This window comes from Tachypleus tridentatus, chromosome 11, assembly GCF_004210375.1.
Source record: "Tachypleus tridentatus isolate NWPU-2018 chromosome 11, ASM421037v1, whole genome shotgun sequence".
In the NCBI taxonomy this organism is placed as follows: Eukaryota; Metazoa; Arthropoda; class Merostomata; order Xiphosura; family Limulidae; genus Tachypleus; species Tachypleus tridentatus.
In genome coordinates, this window is record NC_134835.1 from 77,930,549 (window position 1) to 77,948,390 (window position 17,842).

At 33.3% G+C, this 17,842-nt stretch overlaps 1 protein-coding gene across 3 annotated transcripts in view; it reads left to right on the top strand.

Annotated features, from left to right (window-relative positions):
• The first annotated feature begins 2,862 nt into the window (after positions 1 to 2,862).
• The window catches only part of LOC143232536 (uncharacterized), a 43,617-nt gene continuing 28,637 nt past the window's right edge, over positions 2,863 to 17,842 (top strand). The window contains exon 1 of one of the 3 annotated variants that reach the window (XR_013017575.1): positions 2,863 to 3,584. Coding sequence is in view for 1 of the 3 variants with exons in the window: in XM_076468111.1 (XP_076324226.1) it covers positions 3,116 to 3,584 (469 nt within the window). In the remaining 2 variants the exon portion in view is untranslated. The remainder of the gene's footprint in view (positions 3,585 to 17,842) is intronic. The other 2 variants (XR_013017574.1, XM_076468111.1) reach the window with 2 other exon arrangements.

Consider the following 17,842-nt stretch of genomic DNA (forward strand, 5'->3'; position numbering starts at 1 on the left):
AATATAAGTAATCAAAAAGTGACTCCAACTGTAATACCTCTGAATTAAATCGGTGCTAAAAAAGTTAGTTCACATACATTTGCAAAAATCACTTGAATAAAGGGTAAAAGTATTGGAATTAGAACATGTTATAGGGTTTTCAATGTCTCTAGTACATAGATTGGAAAATGGCTATTAAAAACTATGTTTGGATATATTACAGTTATATACAAAATGTGACTGTAATAAAAAACTTAGAATATAAATGCTAATAAATTATGGTAGCTGAGGGTCTTATTGAAGAAAGATAGTTAGAAAATGGCATATACATAGCCTAGAAGTCGTTTCTATCTAATACATCTCTTATCATTGTCATTAAAGTAAAATATGGAAATTTGTGACAAATATCCAAGCATCAAATATTACCAAAAACGTATAGATTATTATACGTATATAGGAAAAGCGGAGGAATATATTTCTATTGATTTATTCTCAAATACAGAACTTGTTCAAATATTAAAGCGCTATTTTTAATACATAGAACTTGGTGAGTTTTGGCAGCCTTGGTTGCTTTCTTAAGAAATATTTAATTCGTATGTGACGATGAATTTCTTATTTTATAAAGACGTCATTGTACAATGCGTAAATACTTCTAAAGAAAGTCATTTTTAATAAAAATAGAGTTTCAATTCCTGTTTTATAACGTTAACTGAATGTTAGAAAGAGCTCTGTTTTTAAAGCTCACGCAAGTTTTTATCGGTTGTACATAGTAAAACTTTTGTTTATTTTACTTTCAACGTTTCACTAGGTTTACTTCACATAATCGTACTGAATGTATCAGTTCTTGTATTCTACCTGATGATGCCAAGTAGATGTAACGAAACGTTGTGAGTAAAATAAACAAAAGTTTTACTACGTACAGCCGATAAACACCTGAGTTAGCTTTATAATATAATTTTTGTTACTTATATAGGTAGTACAATATATCTGATTTTACTATGTACAGCCGATAAACACCTGTGTTAACTTTATGATATAGTTTTCGTTACTTATATAGATAGTACAATAGATCTGAGCATGAAAAAGCCCAGATATTTAGTTATTTATACATACGTTTTTTGTATGTTTATGAGTGTTTTTAAGGATTTTTCATTCTCGTTATTGATTAATTATTTTTATAATTTGATATTAAATTATTTACTTTTCCACAGATACGTACGTTGAGGTTATTGTCGTTTTTTGCGTGTAAAGTTTCTTGTACAGTTTAGTATGTATTCCATCATATACGTAGACATTACCTGAAAGTGTCAGATAAATACCAGTTGACTACAGCTGAAACTGATCCATTTTTACGTTTTACTTTTAAATTCTGTCAATGTGATTAGACGGTTTTATTTTGATGCATTTGCCTTTAATAGATAATATTTGTGATAAATTATTTATAACAGATCTCTGTTTTCCTGTTAAAACTTTAAAAAGTGAATGAAAGTCATCAAAGTGTCTGCTACAGGTTTGTTTCCGTGTTTACTATATGAATCAGAGTAGAATGAAAAGCATAGTATATCAGTTACTATATCTTATGACGTTATTTTTAATAGCCAATTCCTTTGGACAGCTTGAGATTGATGACATTTTAACATGTTTCTGATAAAGACGAAGCGAGCTATATTATACTCCTCAAACTGAACCTTCCCTAGCAGACATTAAGTGAAAAGTGAAATTCTTAGCTGCCTTCAAATCACACGAAAGTAAACTTTAATAACGTGATGACCGTCACCTTATAAATATTACTTTTCACTAAATGTCTGCTAAACAGATATCCCATTATGCAGTTTGTGCTTAATTAAAAAAACAACAAGAACTTGTGACTGTACCAATCTAGATATGTGTTTTTATGTTTTGAGGTATTAAAGGGTTGACGTAACTTGCTAAGAACAAGAAAAAAACGTAAGAATTAATTAGTTTAACTAACTCTGTTTAGCAGTGTATTGAATCTCAATCAAAATAGATCTAATAAGTTTGATTGATCTGATGCAAACTATGTAATTTGTTATTTTAACCGACTTATTTATAGACTGTAACCTAGTAGTAATAGCTCAACTGCAGCAAAGCTGTGAATGTAACACCATACACAACACTCAAAACAAAAGCTGTATCTGCGTCCATAACATTTGTAATAAGTATAGAGTCAAAATGGAGGTACCTTGAAACAAAATCCTGACAACCTATTGTTGTTGTTTTTAATGTGGACCTTTCAGTTTTCGGTATGCCTATATCCACTTCCAAATTCTATTAGAATATTATCAAAATTTCTTAGTAGGACAAAAGTATTTAGTGTGAGCATTTTAAAGAAGAACATGTAAACTATTCTAAAATGTCTCAACAGATTATTTGTTATAAATATAACTATACAAGAATATCGTTTTGACAAAACATTTAAGAACTTTCTATAATTAACTACGTAATAGAAGCAAAATTAAAATAGTAATAGTGTCGACAAAAATGTTTTAAATAGTAAGAATTAACATTCTACTGTGTAATAAATGAGCTATTACTGGTAAATATTCATTATTATCATTATGGTACTAGAAAACCTACCTTTGTTAAATTGATAACATTCAATATTGTTTTAAAGCCAAATTACTTTGGACTACAGAGGAACATATGTAAGTTTTTATTTTTGTAATATTTAATTTCTATACAGTCGTTATTTGATTGACTGTTGTGTCGCAAAATAGAAGCTATATATCTGTTTACGTAAAAGACGCAGTTATCCTGGCGCGTGCGCAGTGGAAACGCGTGTACAAGTCGAAGATGCTTGGCATAATCTCAGCAAGTGCAAAACTCAATCACGTGTTATAACGTATTGAAATTAGGCTACGTGAGTGTACGTGCGTTTTCCCGCCAAGAGAAATGTCCAATCGGTTAAGAACTGCGTAGAAATGTGATTTTTTTATTGGTGATTCACAACGTCAGAGGAAACAAGACACCCTTGAGGTGACTTCGTGTATTAAATATGTGCAAGAACTACGTGACTATAAAAATATTTACAATCCAGAACTAGTAGAATAGTTGACGCTGTATTATATTCTCATATTTGACTAGTTATTGGTGATTTAAAAGATATTTTCAAAAAATGGAAACAGCCAAAGAAGCGGTTTTCACAGAGTGTGGTGGTTTTGCTGATCAAAACCGAAATGTATTATCACACAAACGAGAAAAATGCGTCCGACGCTGTTTATTTGGGCGTCCTAATCACGATGAAACAAGTCGTTCTTTAAAATACGAACTTGGATCTATATATGCTAATGATAGTTTGAGATGGAACTTCGATTTTAGGGAGGAAAAACCATTGAATGGATCGTGGGTGTGGACAGAAGTTGGGCAAAATGATCCGGAAATTCCTAATGTCTATGGTCGAATGGTTAATAGAGGTGGTGTAGAAAACAACTTCCCACGTGCAACTGCCTCTCTACCTGTTGAAACAAGCACGGAAACATCTAATGTAATAACAGATACATCTCATGCTGTGATTGTTACGAACTGCGTGAATAGAGTAGGTTTGAGAGAGCACCACCTAAAATCATGTCAAACATCGCTTTCTGGTAAGGTTATATTGGTTATCAGTTATTATATTCACACTTAACAAGTTACCAGGTGAAGAACGGTTACTTTATAATATTACTTAAAAATAAATCAATGCCTTCAAATCCTACCTATTTAATTATTATCTCACTTTGTTCCATTGTCAATTTAAGTATTTAGTAAATAGATAGGTACGGCAAAAGGTTCTTTCTGATCTCTTCAAGTGCAACTTAAAATCAAAAAATCAAAATGTATATATTAAAGTATTTCATTGAACTAAAAAAGTATGATATTGTAACTACAACTGTTATATATATTATGGTATAATGTTTTACTGCGATTTAAACAAATATCTTAAACAAGGCTTATCAGAACAGCTAAATTAGAAACATAAGAATGATAAAGTAATCATTTCTGTGTTATTCTCTAATCTACATTATTTTGAAACACGTTCTATTATATATGTATATATACAGAAGTAGAATTGTGATTTAAAAGTTCACAAAATATACACTAAAGTTTTGAGCATTTAATATTACTTTTAAAATACATCATTCAAACTATTGTTAGAGCTCGTGCTAGCGAGTTGAAAACTGTATGTGTGTGTATTTTGTATAGCCCACCAAGGGGAATCGAACCCCTGATTTTAGCGTTATAAATCCGGAGACATACCGCTGTACTAGCGGGGGGCAAGTTGAAAATACGTCGAATACAGGTTAAAATTTATTCTGTTTTAATTATTTGAAAACATGTATTATCTGATAAGGGAAAAAATTCGTTTGTATCTACCTTTTTAAAGTTATTAAACGTTATCGATATAAACTACTCTGAAATACTAAGTAGAAGACGTAGTATACACTATCTTATACAAAATATACTGGTGTCGATACTTTGTAAAGTTATTTAATGGTTAATATGTAGATAAAACACAGAGTTCCGTAAATACTGTTATGTCGATAGTAATTACTTGTAATAATTGTATTGTGCTTGTTGTTGAGCGTAACGTTACGCCATAGGGCATAGACTATCCATACGGTGCTCACTATGGGTATCGAAACCCAGTTTTTAACGTTATAAGCCTACAGATTTATTGCTATGTCAGGGGAAGGTAGTTATAAGATAAAATCTAATTTATATTATGCACGTATTAACAGATTTTTTATTATCGCTATATATCTCACTGAAGAATACTGCATAAGGATGCACGAAAACGTAACTTGTGTTTAATGGTAAATACTCGGTGTTTTTATTATTAACAACTGCCTGCTCTGTTTAAGGATAAAACTGTTTAATCCACACTACTAATGTGTTTAAAATAATATTAAACGAGTTTTAAGAGGCTACTGAAAATATACGCGTTCTGCTGCATACACCAAATAAAAACAGTAAGAACGTTTTTGTAGCTCAAGGCCAGTCTTACGCCTTGCGTAACACTAATGAGCCTAATACTTTTTTGTTAGAAACTTTAATATTGCGTTCTAACAATGCCAACAGAATAATTTTTTTTTTCTGTTTGGCTGTATTAGAATTCATATGAATGTCATATTTTGTAACGTTTGAAATTGAATAACCATAAAAATAGATTTTCTTATAATGTTACCACACCTACTTGCTCTTCAATTTCCCGCCAAAACTTGTTGCCGAGTTGGCGAGCTCATAAGTGAAAGTTTCGGTGCTTTACGTGAATATTCAAAATAGTGAATCCGATATTTAGGAAGGTAAGGTTTTATTTTAAGATTTGTCCTTTATTTTCACTTAAATATAAGAATTGAAGTTAACATATTATTGTATCTCCTAGAGAGAAATGAATATTGAATGGATAAGTGATAAATGTGCTTTGGAAATGTCGTACATACTGGTAGTTGGTTTGAAGAAAGCTTAATAGTACTAGTTTTATTACTAACGCCTAGAGCTGCCTTTATCAACAAGGTGACGAACTGAGGTCTTAGTAGAAACTAGTCGAAACTGTGTTTAATTTTCTTATGACATACTTATGAAGATAAAATATAAGCTACATCGCTATAAAAACAAAATAAATGTGAATATTTTAATTTAATATCCCATAAGGCTTGCTTTTTCTAATTACCATCTTGATGTGAAAAATAAAAGTGTAGCGAGAAGGCAAACGTCCACAAATTAATGAACGTTTTAGGAGATCCTAATTTGGTGTAGTGTATAATCGTTTTGAAATAAAGAACATGATATGCTTTATAAAATGTATTTGAAAACAATTACTATTAACAATTTAATAAGTTTCATCGCACTAGTTTTCGAAACGTACCTGTTCTAAAAACTAATCTTTTTTATTGTAACTTGTAAAAGCTGTAACTTTTAATAAAATAACACTTAATTAGAAAGTAAATTCAGAACGAAACTATTAAGTTATATCTTAGTTTTAATAAACAAATAAGTGTCTGGAATTTTTTTTCATGGTTATCTGAGTAAAGTTTTATAAAATTTCGTCTTTGAAGTTTATTTGTTTTTCAGGACAGTTAACAAACGAGTTGCACTAGCACTAGAAGTTGTTAAATACATAAAACCTAGGGCAACAATGAGAGTGAGGCTTTGAAAATATTCCATACTTGCTTTTAAGGTGTTTAAAGCGAGATATTTAAAATTATTACATTGCTACAATTATTACTTTACTGTGAACTTGTAAAAATTTCTGCCATATACAATTTTGTGAGATAGCTTTAGATTATATAACGATAATTATCAAATTTAATAACCAGAGATCTTCGTTTTTTTATCTATTAATAGTTAACAGTAGGCTTATTGCTAGACAATAAATGTTTACTGACTGAAATTTCTGGATAAGATGATCATAATCAATTTCATTTTCTTCTTATTAATATTTAGTATTTGAGCTGAATGTTAAGGTATATACGTTGTTTGAAGATTACGTGACGTATTACGAATGTAAACTACGACAAGACAATAATAGTAAGCTGTTTATAAACAGCTATGAAAAGCACATTGTACAGTTTTTTGTCCTAATAAGTGTAATCGTATAACGCATACACGGTCATAAAACATGGCTGCGTGCGTTCTTTGACTAATACTAGTGGAAATGACTTTATCTCCTTTGCTTCGAAGATTATATCGTATGGTTTATCACGGCCTCCAGTTAAGAATTCTTAAAAGAAGTGATATTGACGGTTTCAAGAATCATCGTAGTTTATAGTGTCACGGTAGGCTGGAAAGTCTGGCTAGCCCTGCCGTCATCCTCTGCTCCTGTGGGAGTTATGTGAAGGATATCGTATACAGGACAAAGGTGACTGTGTGAACGAATCACGTAAGTATTAACTACTGCGACACCTCATAACTAAGCTAACACATGGATGGAATTAGAATATCGTCTGAATGTTTTGAGGACAAGTGGAACATATGGAAGTGCACTGATGACAAATAGCGTGTGGAAAAAGAACTGCATATATGTGCCACTCATCCATAACTTCGTAGTTCCTACTGTTTTGTTATGTTTAAAGTTTGTATTAACCACACACAATTTTGGAACACTTTGCATTTCGTTGTTATTGAATTAGAACAAGAAGGAAATAGCGTTACATTCAGCTTTTGTAGATAATATTGTATTCGTTTCTATATCAAGGCTTGTTACGTAAATATCACATTATAATGTTTTTTTTCCAAGAATAATTTGGATATCAGTATCTAGTGGTTAAACTTCAAAATAATTTCTAATGTAGTGACGTTTTGTTTGTGACACGTACTGTAACGCGAGGGCTGAGTCTATAAGTTACATAACGAGAGATTAAAACCGATACTGCAATCAGACTGGGCAACATATTTGTAGTTTTGCTTCATTGATAAGTAAAGGAAAAATTAACTTTCAAATGACAATTTACTTGGTAGTAAAACTTTTGTACTAACTATTTGCAGTTATATCAAAGTAACTATACATATGCATATGTAATTACGAACGTAATTTTATTAAATAAGGAAATTGTTGTTTTATTGTTCGAGGAACGATTTATTGTTGTAAGAATACTTCTGTTGATAAACTGTTTACTTTAAATCTAGTGGAACTGAAATAATACACAATTTTAATATTGTTTAAGGCTTGCGTGACAATTTGCATATCTATTATATATATATTAAAATTCTTTTTGAAGTTTCAGAATATTAGCCTGTTATTAATGAGGTACAATAAAATCCACTAAATAGAATTGCAAACATTTACTTTAATAACATACCTAAAAATGTAAAACAATCGTGAAATTCACTACTGTCATTCCTGAACGAAACCCGTAATAACTTGTATACAGAAACACGCTGAACTAGGATTATTTTCAGTGTTGGTGACTTGTAAGACAATCCTAAATCTATTAAATTATATTTAAATTAAAATAAAACTAACCGTTAGTTTTTGTATTTAGCAATTTCGTTTTATTTGTCTATGCAAGAGGTTTAACAAAAACAATAAATTATAAACTTGTACATGTGTAGACGTTCTCTTCACTTGTATGGACACGGATATAAACATTTAGGTCTGACATGCTATAAAGCAATAGTTTTGTTTAATTATGAGTTTTAAAAGAATCTCAACCAGTGGGCTAGAACTTTGTTTCGTACTTATAGCAAGGTTTAGCTGCCACGAATACGTGTAGGTTTGATGTCCTCGTCTTTTGAGCAGCATATTAAATTGTTTTACTAAAACACTTCGTACAAAGGCTCTAAGGAATTATTTTGTGCTATGAAATATTATTTTATGATTAGTTAACAACTTGAACTGGGTGGAAGAGAATATATTAACTTTCCTTTTAAGCGCTGTACTGAGATTTGGACAATGTTTTGAAAACACAGGAAGGCGTTAGGTTTAGAAGTGGACAGCACTCCAGTCTTTGAGCTAGCTAGGCCTTCAACAAAACTTCAAATCTGCTACAATTTAGTGAATTTACACTGTATGAAAAGTGAAACTCCATTTTCTGGAGGAACGGTGTAATTATTTTCTATATAATTTAAATATTTTGTTTTTTTAATTCTGAATCATCACTAAATTATGAAGACACTAGAATATTTTTACCATTTCGGTTAAAATGATTGTTTTTAAAACTATAATATAAAATAACTCTCACAAAATGGAACATCTTAGAAAATTTGAAATATATATAAAGTACTGTGGCTTAATTAGATTTCGCTGAGTGATAAATTAAGAATCCCATGAAGATAAAGTTTAATACTGTGTACTGTTAGAATTAAATCAGAATATCTAATAATTAAAATCCTAGATGAACAAAACGTGAAAAAAAATTTAATGTAGTGTAAAATACATCTTCATATATAACTGCAATTAATATTATCTGTATATTGATGCAATATATATGTGTATATTTGTTCTTTTATTTGCTTGTTTTATTAAGTCTTAATTAACTAGTGACACCACCTACAGATTGTATTGAGGGGAGACTGACACCTACCACGTCTTTAGCTGTTTGGATGCTTTAATGTTTATGTACGCATATTGCCAGTACTCATGAAACATATTTCTGACACACGAAAATTTTCTTAAACATAACTTTTTTTTTTGTCGATGTACATTGCCATAAAATAATGGCGATTTCGCACGTTAAGTGGTTTCATTTACCCATTACATTGGTTGAGAAACTTCCATAAAATATTTTTAACCTTTGTTGGTCAATTTATCTCTTGTGCTGTTTTGTATTAGGTTTGTTAAATGTAGCAGCTGAAGACTTAAGAAATCAGGAATTTTAAAACTGTATATATCCAACAGTGTGTAACTTTATAATATATCTTCTAACACTGATTTTGTCATTTGTCTTCTACAATTTTAGGACAATCATTAAACGAAAGAATTTTTTAAGTCGTACATTATTTGACGAATTTTTGTATGTGCACCTTGTATTTTAATAACTTGTATCATTTCGAACCCACCTTGAGGTGTATTCCTGTACTTGGTGAGAGTGGCCTTTCAGGGAAGGTTCTGTATTTTCAGTTTACCTAATCTTGGATTTGAACGTCCACCCACATGTTTGCCGTGCGTGGCGATAAGAGGAGGAGAGGATCCTGGTGGTTGAGGGGCCAACCCCAACACATCACTTTGGCCTTGAATTCCTGCAGAATGTTTTCCTAATTCTTAGCGCCAGACTATTGTCCTTCCTTTCTTTAAGCCTGGAAAGGGTCCCAAGATTCCTTCTAATTATCATCCAGTTACTTTGATTATCTGTCTCTGTAAGGCTTTTGAGAGGATGGTTAACGCTCTTCTTGTTTGGTTTCTCGAATCAAACAACTTCCTCTCGCCAACCCACTGTGGGTTTTGTCGACAATGTTCCACCATGGATCACCTGATTCGACTTCAAAAGTTCATCAGGGAAGCAAGCCCTCCTCAAGAGGGAAGATATTGTTTCCGTATTCTTATATGACCTTGAGAGGGCTTACGATACTACGTGGAGGTAGATCATTTGCGGGGGACTTCCACTCCTATGGGTTACATGGCCATTTACCCATTTTCATTCTGAATTTTTTATTGGCCAGGCGATTTCAAATCAGTGTGGGTTCAACACCTTTCTGTTCTTTTCTACAGGAACTTGAAGTCCCTCAGGACTTTGCCACACCTTTCAATATCACGATTAATGCTGTCACTGCACAACTTTGTTCTACTGTTCCAAACAGGATCTATGTTAACGAATTCCACATCTCGTTTCGGTCGTCGAACATAAGGTTTATTGAGAAGCAGCTTCAGACTGCATTCAATCGCTTGTTGAAGTGGACCACAGAAAACAGTTTTTACCTTTTCTTTCTTCAAAACCGTTTGTATGCACTTTTGCCGCCAGCTGATCCCGAGCTCCATCTCTGTGATGTTGTTTTTCCTGTAGTCCTTGAGGCAAAGTTCTTGGAGCTTATCTTTAACCTTAAGCTGACTTTTATTCCTCACATCAAGCAGCTATGTGTCAAGTGTACAAGGGCACTGAACATCTTCCATATTCTCTCTTCTATCTCTTGGAGAACGGATCGAAGTTCTACGCTCAGGATCAACCGTGTCCTCATTCGCTCTAAACTGGAGTATGGGTCTTTGGTCTGTGGTTCTGCCAGGACCTCGGCCTCCAAGACGCTGTACTCCATTCACCATCTGGGACTTCGGTTCTGCACGAGGGCTTTTCATACTCCCCCTGTCCAGTGCTTGTACAATGGGTACCACAAACCTCCTCTTAATCTCCACCGTTTGCAGCCTTCTTTGCAGTATGCAATTAAACTTTGAACCTTATCACAGCATCCCACCTGAGGTTGTGTCTGACTGACTTGTGTCATTGGATGATGTCGTTGTTTCCACTGACCAGTCTATCCTGCCCTGGCTTATTATTATTCCTATCTGTGACCTTTCTTTGAGAATCTGAGGAAGGCGGATACTTCCGTATGGAGTTATTGTCTTCTCTTTGTCGAATATCTTTCGCACAATTCTTTCATTCCCGTTCATACGAATGGTTCGAAATCAGGTGACTCTGTGGGATCTACCATGGTTTGTTGTGACTCAGTGGTTTCTCGCAAGATTCCCTCTACAGTTTCTGTGTTCACTGCTGAATTGTATGTCATTTCTCTTGCCCGGCCCGGCATGGCCAGGTGGTTAAGGCGTTCGACTCGTAATCCGAGGGTTGCGGGTTCGAATCCTCATCAAACCCAACATGCCCTCCCTTTCAGCCGTGGGGCGTTATAATATTACGGTCAATCCCACTGTTTGTTGGTAATGAGTAGCCCAAGAGTTGGCGGCGGGTGTTGATGACTAATTGCCTTTCCTCTAGTCTTACACTGCTAAATTAGGGACGGCTAGCACAGATAGCTCTCGAGTAGCTTTGTGCGAAATTCAAAAAACAAACAATTCTCTTGCCCTCGATCACATAGAAGATATGCAACAAACATATTGTACTATTTACCGACTTTATTAGCTCTCTACTGGCCCTGGAATCGCTTAGCGTTAATTCTTACCCTGTTCTCGTTGATATTAAAAAACAACTGGCCTGTTTTTCTTTATCTTATATACGTATACAGTTTTTCTGGATACTTAACCACGTCGGAATTCGCGGGAGCTCGCTGACATTGCCGCTAAATCACAGCCTTGTTTATCAAGTATAAGAACTGCGGTCATGTATTCAAGGGTCGGCTTCGCGCTACTTGGCAGTCGATTTGGAATGAGTAACATCATAAGCCTTTCCAGAGCAAACTTTCTGTTGTTCTTTGGTTGTCTTGTTTCCGTAAGGATAGGAAGGAGGAAGATGCCCTAACTAGGTTACGCACTAGTCATAATTTTTGCTTATCGTTTTCTTTTATCTGAGACTGATCCATCAATATGTGACCTTTGTGACACTCAAGTCACAATCGTCCACGTTTTACTGTCGTATAGTCGTTACAACCGTGAGTGACGGTACCGTTTTAGACATGTTTTTTCTACGGGTTTACCCATGACGTTGGACAGCGTCTTTGGTGATGGTGACACAGTCCAACTTGCTCGCGTTTTTAAGTTTTTACGAGCCATTGACCTTTATAATTGTATTTAACTCTTTTATCCGAATCTTGGACACTGTTTCCTTTCAACTCCATTTTTTAAAAATAATATTACTTTTATGTTTTCATTTTTTCAATTGGTTGTTTGGTGCAGGTAGCCAATTTGCTTTGCGCCAATGAACACCAACCAACCAATCTTTTCGAACCATAAAATGTTAAGAAAAAGTAAAAATTTTATTTCTATCTTCTTAGTATCTCATTTAAATTTGTTATGTTGTATCAGATAAGTAGCATTAGATTTATCTTGAAATTACTCGGCTGTTCCTTTCTGATAGGCAGGGTCCTGGGTTATACTTTTAAAACAAATTCTGAGCACTGAAAGCGTCAGGTGTGACCTGTTGAAAACTTAAATGCACATATTATTCATATACAAAATTAGATTTGTCCTATTACTGAGTCGCAGCATAAACTTCGAAACGGAGAAAGACAGACTGGTAACAATTATGGCTTATAGTGGAAAGTATAGTTCCGTAACGGAATGATACAAGTAATTGTTTCCGTGAAAAGTGTTGATCATCTAATAACAGATATTACATTTATTCATTTTGTTTTCATTGTTAATGTTTGTTTCCACTGCATTATGGAAAAAAATAAACTTAAAAGACGTGCCCGTAATATCTCTCACTTACCTAGAAGCTCTATATTTTATAGAAATGCATTAATTATTCTGTTATTCTGTTTTATAGACATTTGCAAATTAATGAATGAATTTAACGGCCTCTGGTGGAAGGTTTTAGTTATTTGTCTTATGTTTATCCAAAGATGATTTTGTGAAATAAATTTAAATAACCCAGTTAGAATAGTTTCTTCTTCTAAATAAGTCCTCCGCTGGTACAGCGGTAAGTCTACGGAATTACAACGTTAAAATCAGGGGTTCAATTCCCCTCGGTGGACTCAGCAGATAGCCCGATGTGGCTTTGTTATAAGAAACCACAAATATGCACTTCACTGTAATAAGTTTATTGTTCCTATTGACAAGACAAACTTTATACAAGGAAGTTTATTCTGTAATTACTTGAAACGTCCATACCCCATGTGGCTCAGAGGCAAGTCTTGGGACTTATATCATTGAAATCGGGTTTAGACATTTTAATGGGCAGACCACAAGCAACCCATTGTTTAGCTTTGTGCTTAACAGTAAGCAAATAATAATAATGAAAATAAACCTCAATAACAGAACGAGAGAAATTTAGAATTAATGATATTCTTTGTGTGAATTAGAATTAATGAGATGTGAACATATTCCTTGTTTATAATTTAAACAATTTTATAATTTATAATTTATTCCTTGTATATAATTTAGAGTTAATGTGGTGTGAACCTAATTCTTTTATACCTTCCTGTTGTAATTTTACTCGACCATATAATATATTGAACGAAATTTATAGTTAAAACCATCGTTGTTAACCAGTAATGATCGAATGTATTATTTTATTTGTTAATGTTGTTTCTTCAAAAAATTGTATTGAATCAGATTAGATCCAGGGTAAACAACTCTGTTGCAGTTCCTAGTGAGCCAAGAATTCCAAAAATATGACAGCCCAACTTGACTAAGAAGATGGTTTGTTTTTTTTTAGTAAAATATCAGGAAGCAGTTATGTATAAATGTTGACATAACAGACCCATAGAAGGAGATTTAAGTGCTGCTTGAAAAGGCAGACTTTCGTAAATACTACTTATAGAAGGAGGCTGTCATAAATACTACTTATAGAAGGAGGCTGTCATAAATACTACTTATAGAAGGAGGCTGTCATAAATACTACTTTTAGAAGGAGGCTGTCATAAATAATACTTATAGAAGGAGGCTGTTGTAAATAATACTTATAGAAGGAGGCTGTCGTAAATAATACTTATAGAAGGAGGCTGTCGTAAATAATACTTATAGAAGGAGGCTGTTGTAAATAATACTTATAGAAGGAGGCTGTCATAAATACTACTTATAGAAGGAGGCTGTCATAAATACTACTTATAGAAGGAGGCTGTCATAAATACTACTTTTAGAAGGAGGCTGTCGTAAATACTACTTTTAGAAGGAGGCTGTCGTAAATAATACTTATAGAAGGAGGCTGTCGTAAATAATACTTATAGAAGGAGGCTGTTGTAAATACTACTTAAAGAGGTAGACTGTTGTAAATACTACTTATATAGGGATAGTTTCTTGAATACAACTAACAGAGGGAAAGTTTCTTGATTATTACTTATAGAGGAAGACTGTTGTAAATACTTCTTATAGAAGTAGACTGTTGTAAATACTACTTATAGAGGTAGACTGTCGTTAATACTACTTATATAGGGATAGTATCTTGAATACAACTTACAGAGGGAAAGTTTCTTGATTATTACTTATAGAGGAAGACTGTCGTAAGTACTTCTTATGGAAGTAGACTGTTGTAAATACTACTTATAGAGGTAGACTGTTGTAAATACTACTTATAGAGGTAGATTGTCGAAAATACTACTTATATAGGGATAGTTTCTTGAATACAACTTACAGAGGGAAAGTTTCTTGATTATTACTTATAGAGGAAGACTGTCGTAAGTACTTATAGAATTAGACTGTTGTAAATACTACTTATAGAGGTAGACTGTCATAAATACTACTTATAGGGATAGTTTCTTGAATACAACTTACAGAGGAAAGTTTCTTGATTATTACTTATTCGTAAGCACTTATAGAATTAGACTGTTGTAAATACTACTTATAGAGGTAGACTGTCATAAATACTACTTATAGAGGAAGACTGTCGTAAATACAACTTATAGAGGTTGACTTTCTTGAATACTATTTATAGAGAAGATTGTAGTAAATACGGTTTATAGAGACAGATTCTAGTAAATACGGTTTATAGAGGTGTATTGTTTTTAATGCTAATATGTTTATTTGTGCTTCTTTTCCGATTTGTTTAGAACTCGTTAGTTACATATTTTTAAGAATCTGCACACAAAATAGCTTCATATAGCAAACTCCTGTGTTAGCTGACTTCAAGAAGCAGGTTTTCAACTTACTCCTGTGTTAGCTGACTTCAAGAAGCAGGTTTTCAACTTACTCCTGTGTTAGCTGACTTCAAGAGGCAGATTTTCAACTTACTCCTGTGTTAGCTGACTTCAAGAGGCAGGTTTTCAACTTACTCCTGTGTTAGCTGACTTCAAGAGGCAGGTTTTCAACTTACTCCTGTGTTAGCTGACTTCAAGAAGCAGGTTTTCAACTTACTCCTGTGTTAGCTGACTTCAAGAGGCAGGTTTTCAACTTACTCCTGTGTTAGCTGACTTCAAGAGGCAGGTTTTCAACTTACTTCAAATGGTAGTACTTCATTTCCCGTATTTTATTTTTATTTCACTTAATTCTTTCTTCTTTACTTGAGGGACCAGTAGTCACTTCCTACAACTGTCCGCAGGCAGTAAAATGTGATATAGATGTGGGACGTTAGGAGCTTCAGCACCCACATTTTTCTCTCGTAATTTCTGTTTCTATATCTATTCCTACTCATTTATTTCTTATATGAGACTAGCGGATGGACTGATAGACGGTGTATAGCCACCCCAATGTTGGTATTACTTTCGCAGTCACCTCCAAAGCCTAGGGTACATTTTATATCCCACATTATAGCTTGTACCCTGGGGTCCTTTAAATTAGTGCAGTTCTTTGGTTTAATTTATTTTTGTTTCAGCTTGTTTTCAAGTTATAACAAACTAATATAATTAGTCCGAGTATTTGCTGTTTTAACTTGTGATTTTGCTTATTTAACTTCATTTAAAATGTATTAATTTTAACTAAAATATATTATATTCTATATTTTTATTGTTCTTTTACAAATGCACAAGAATGTTTAACCATAACGATTTTCCGGCTAGTTGAATGTATGAGTTAGTTATAATGACAAACGTATGGTCATCATATTATAGTTATTATTTCGGTTTTATGAAGGATAAACATTGTATTTGTTTGTTTGTTGTTTTGATTTCTTTTCCCCCGAAGAGTATCACCTGATTATTGTAAGACTTAACATATAAAGGTTTTCCCTGCCTCCAGTAACACAGCGACGAGTTTGAACTTTCGTAACGTTAAAACGTGAAGACTTTACGTAAACAGCTTCAGGTTTGCGCTTAAAACATATGAACATACTTTACGGGTTTAACGAACGTATTTCTAGTTTGTATCAAACTGAACGTTTTTATCAGTGTATATCAATGTACATCTTCGTGTGTGTGTGTGGTTTTTCTTACAGCAAAACCACATCGAGGTATCTGCTGTGTCCAATGTATTCCTTGTTTCTTCGAAAATACAAAATGCACTTATATGCTGAAACTACACGGTAAACTCAAGTAGTTTATTAGAAATTTAACACGTTCACTAATTACAACCAAACAATTATATTGACGGAAATGTACTGAAGGCACGTTTCAAGTCGCATTTCAGTTGTTGTAGAAAACTTAATACAATAAGGGCTACTTCTATAACGTATTTATTAAAAGTAAACTTTGAAGTTCAATTTGTGAGCTTGAGAGTATTGGGTTTAATAAAGCCATAATAGAGGTAACATTACGTCATTGTAGAGTTAACATTACGTCATAATTAAACGTATATGTTGTTGTTAGTGTGTTTTAAGTAATTTTCATTTTGAAAGCATATGTGCTGATATTTATTTTAGAATAAGCGCAAATAATTATAACTTATGTTAGTAGGTTAGGCAGTATATAATTACCTGATGACCTGTTCTATGCTGTAAGACCTAGGAGTAGTAGCTATTTCACCAAGTACATGTTTCTCAAAAGTCGTATCTTATAGGATCAGTAAACGTCATGTTAAAATAGAGGCAGTTTGCTGAAACATATAATTATTAAATCCAGTAATGTTCATATAAAAATAAATAGCGTATTTCGATTCACGTGTCTTCAGCTAGTTAAAATGTATTGTAGAAGTATTGTATGGAACGACTTATAGGTCAGCTAGTTAAAATGTATTGTAGAAGTATTGTATGGAACGACTTATAGGGAGTCACACTGGAAACGGTCTCTTTCTCTCCCAAGGTTTCACAGCTTTCTCAAGCAAGGAGTGGGACATCGGGTCTGTTAGGACTTGTGCTATTTACAGAATAATAAGTAAAAGAATCGTTTATTTGTACTGAGAAAACATACTGTAATAAAACAGTTAACCAAACTTCATACCAACAGTGTTTGTATCAACAAATATAATCTCATATGGGCTGGGTATAACAACCCAGCGTGGGTCGGAGTGGTCGTTTTGTCCGTAGGCTGAGGCCCCACTAGCTTCAGTGATATAACAAGAAACAATTTGACATATTATCACAATTTCAATAACAACGTGATATACGATTACTTCCGTAGTGGTTTGTATGAATAGACTTCTTTCATCGTTACTTCTTGCCAGAATCGTGAATAAGTCCCTCCTTCGTTGTACATTAGATTCACGCGTGACACGTTATTTTATACTCGACTTGTTATCAAGTATATTTGGATGTTTTGCAGTCGTGTTACAAGCTATCTAGTGGTAACCCTTATACACCTGGCGTCACAACTGGGGCATGCAAGTTCATAAATAACATTAGACATCTTTCATGTAGAAATAATGATGAATAGTTTAGGTTTAAGGTATCAGTGTTGAAGTTCTCACGAAAATTTGAAAAACAGTCTTTACTTTGGTTTTCATATTTATTATATTTACACTTAGTTTCACATTATTAGGCATAAGAAGCTGATTTTGCAAAATAAATTGAACACTCAA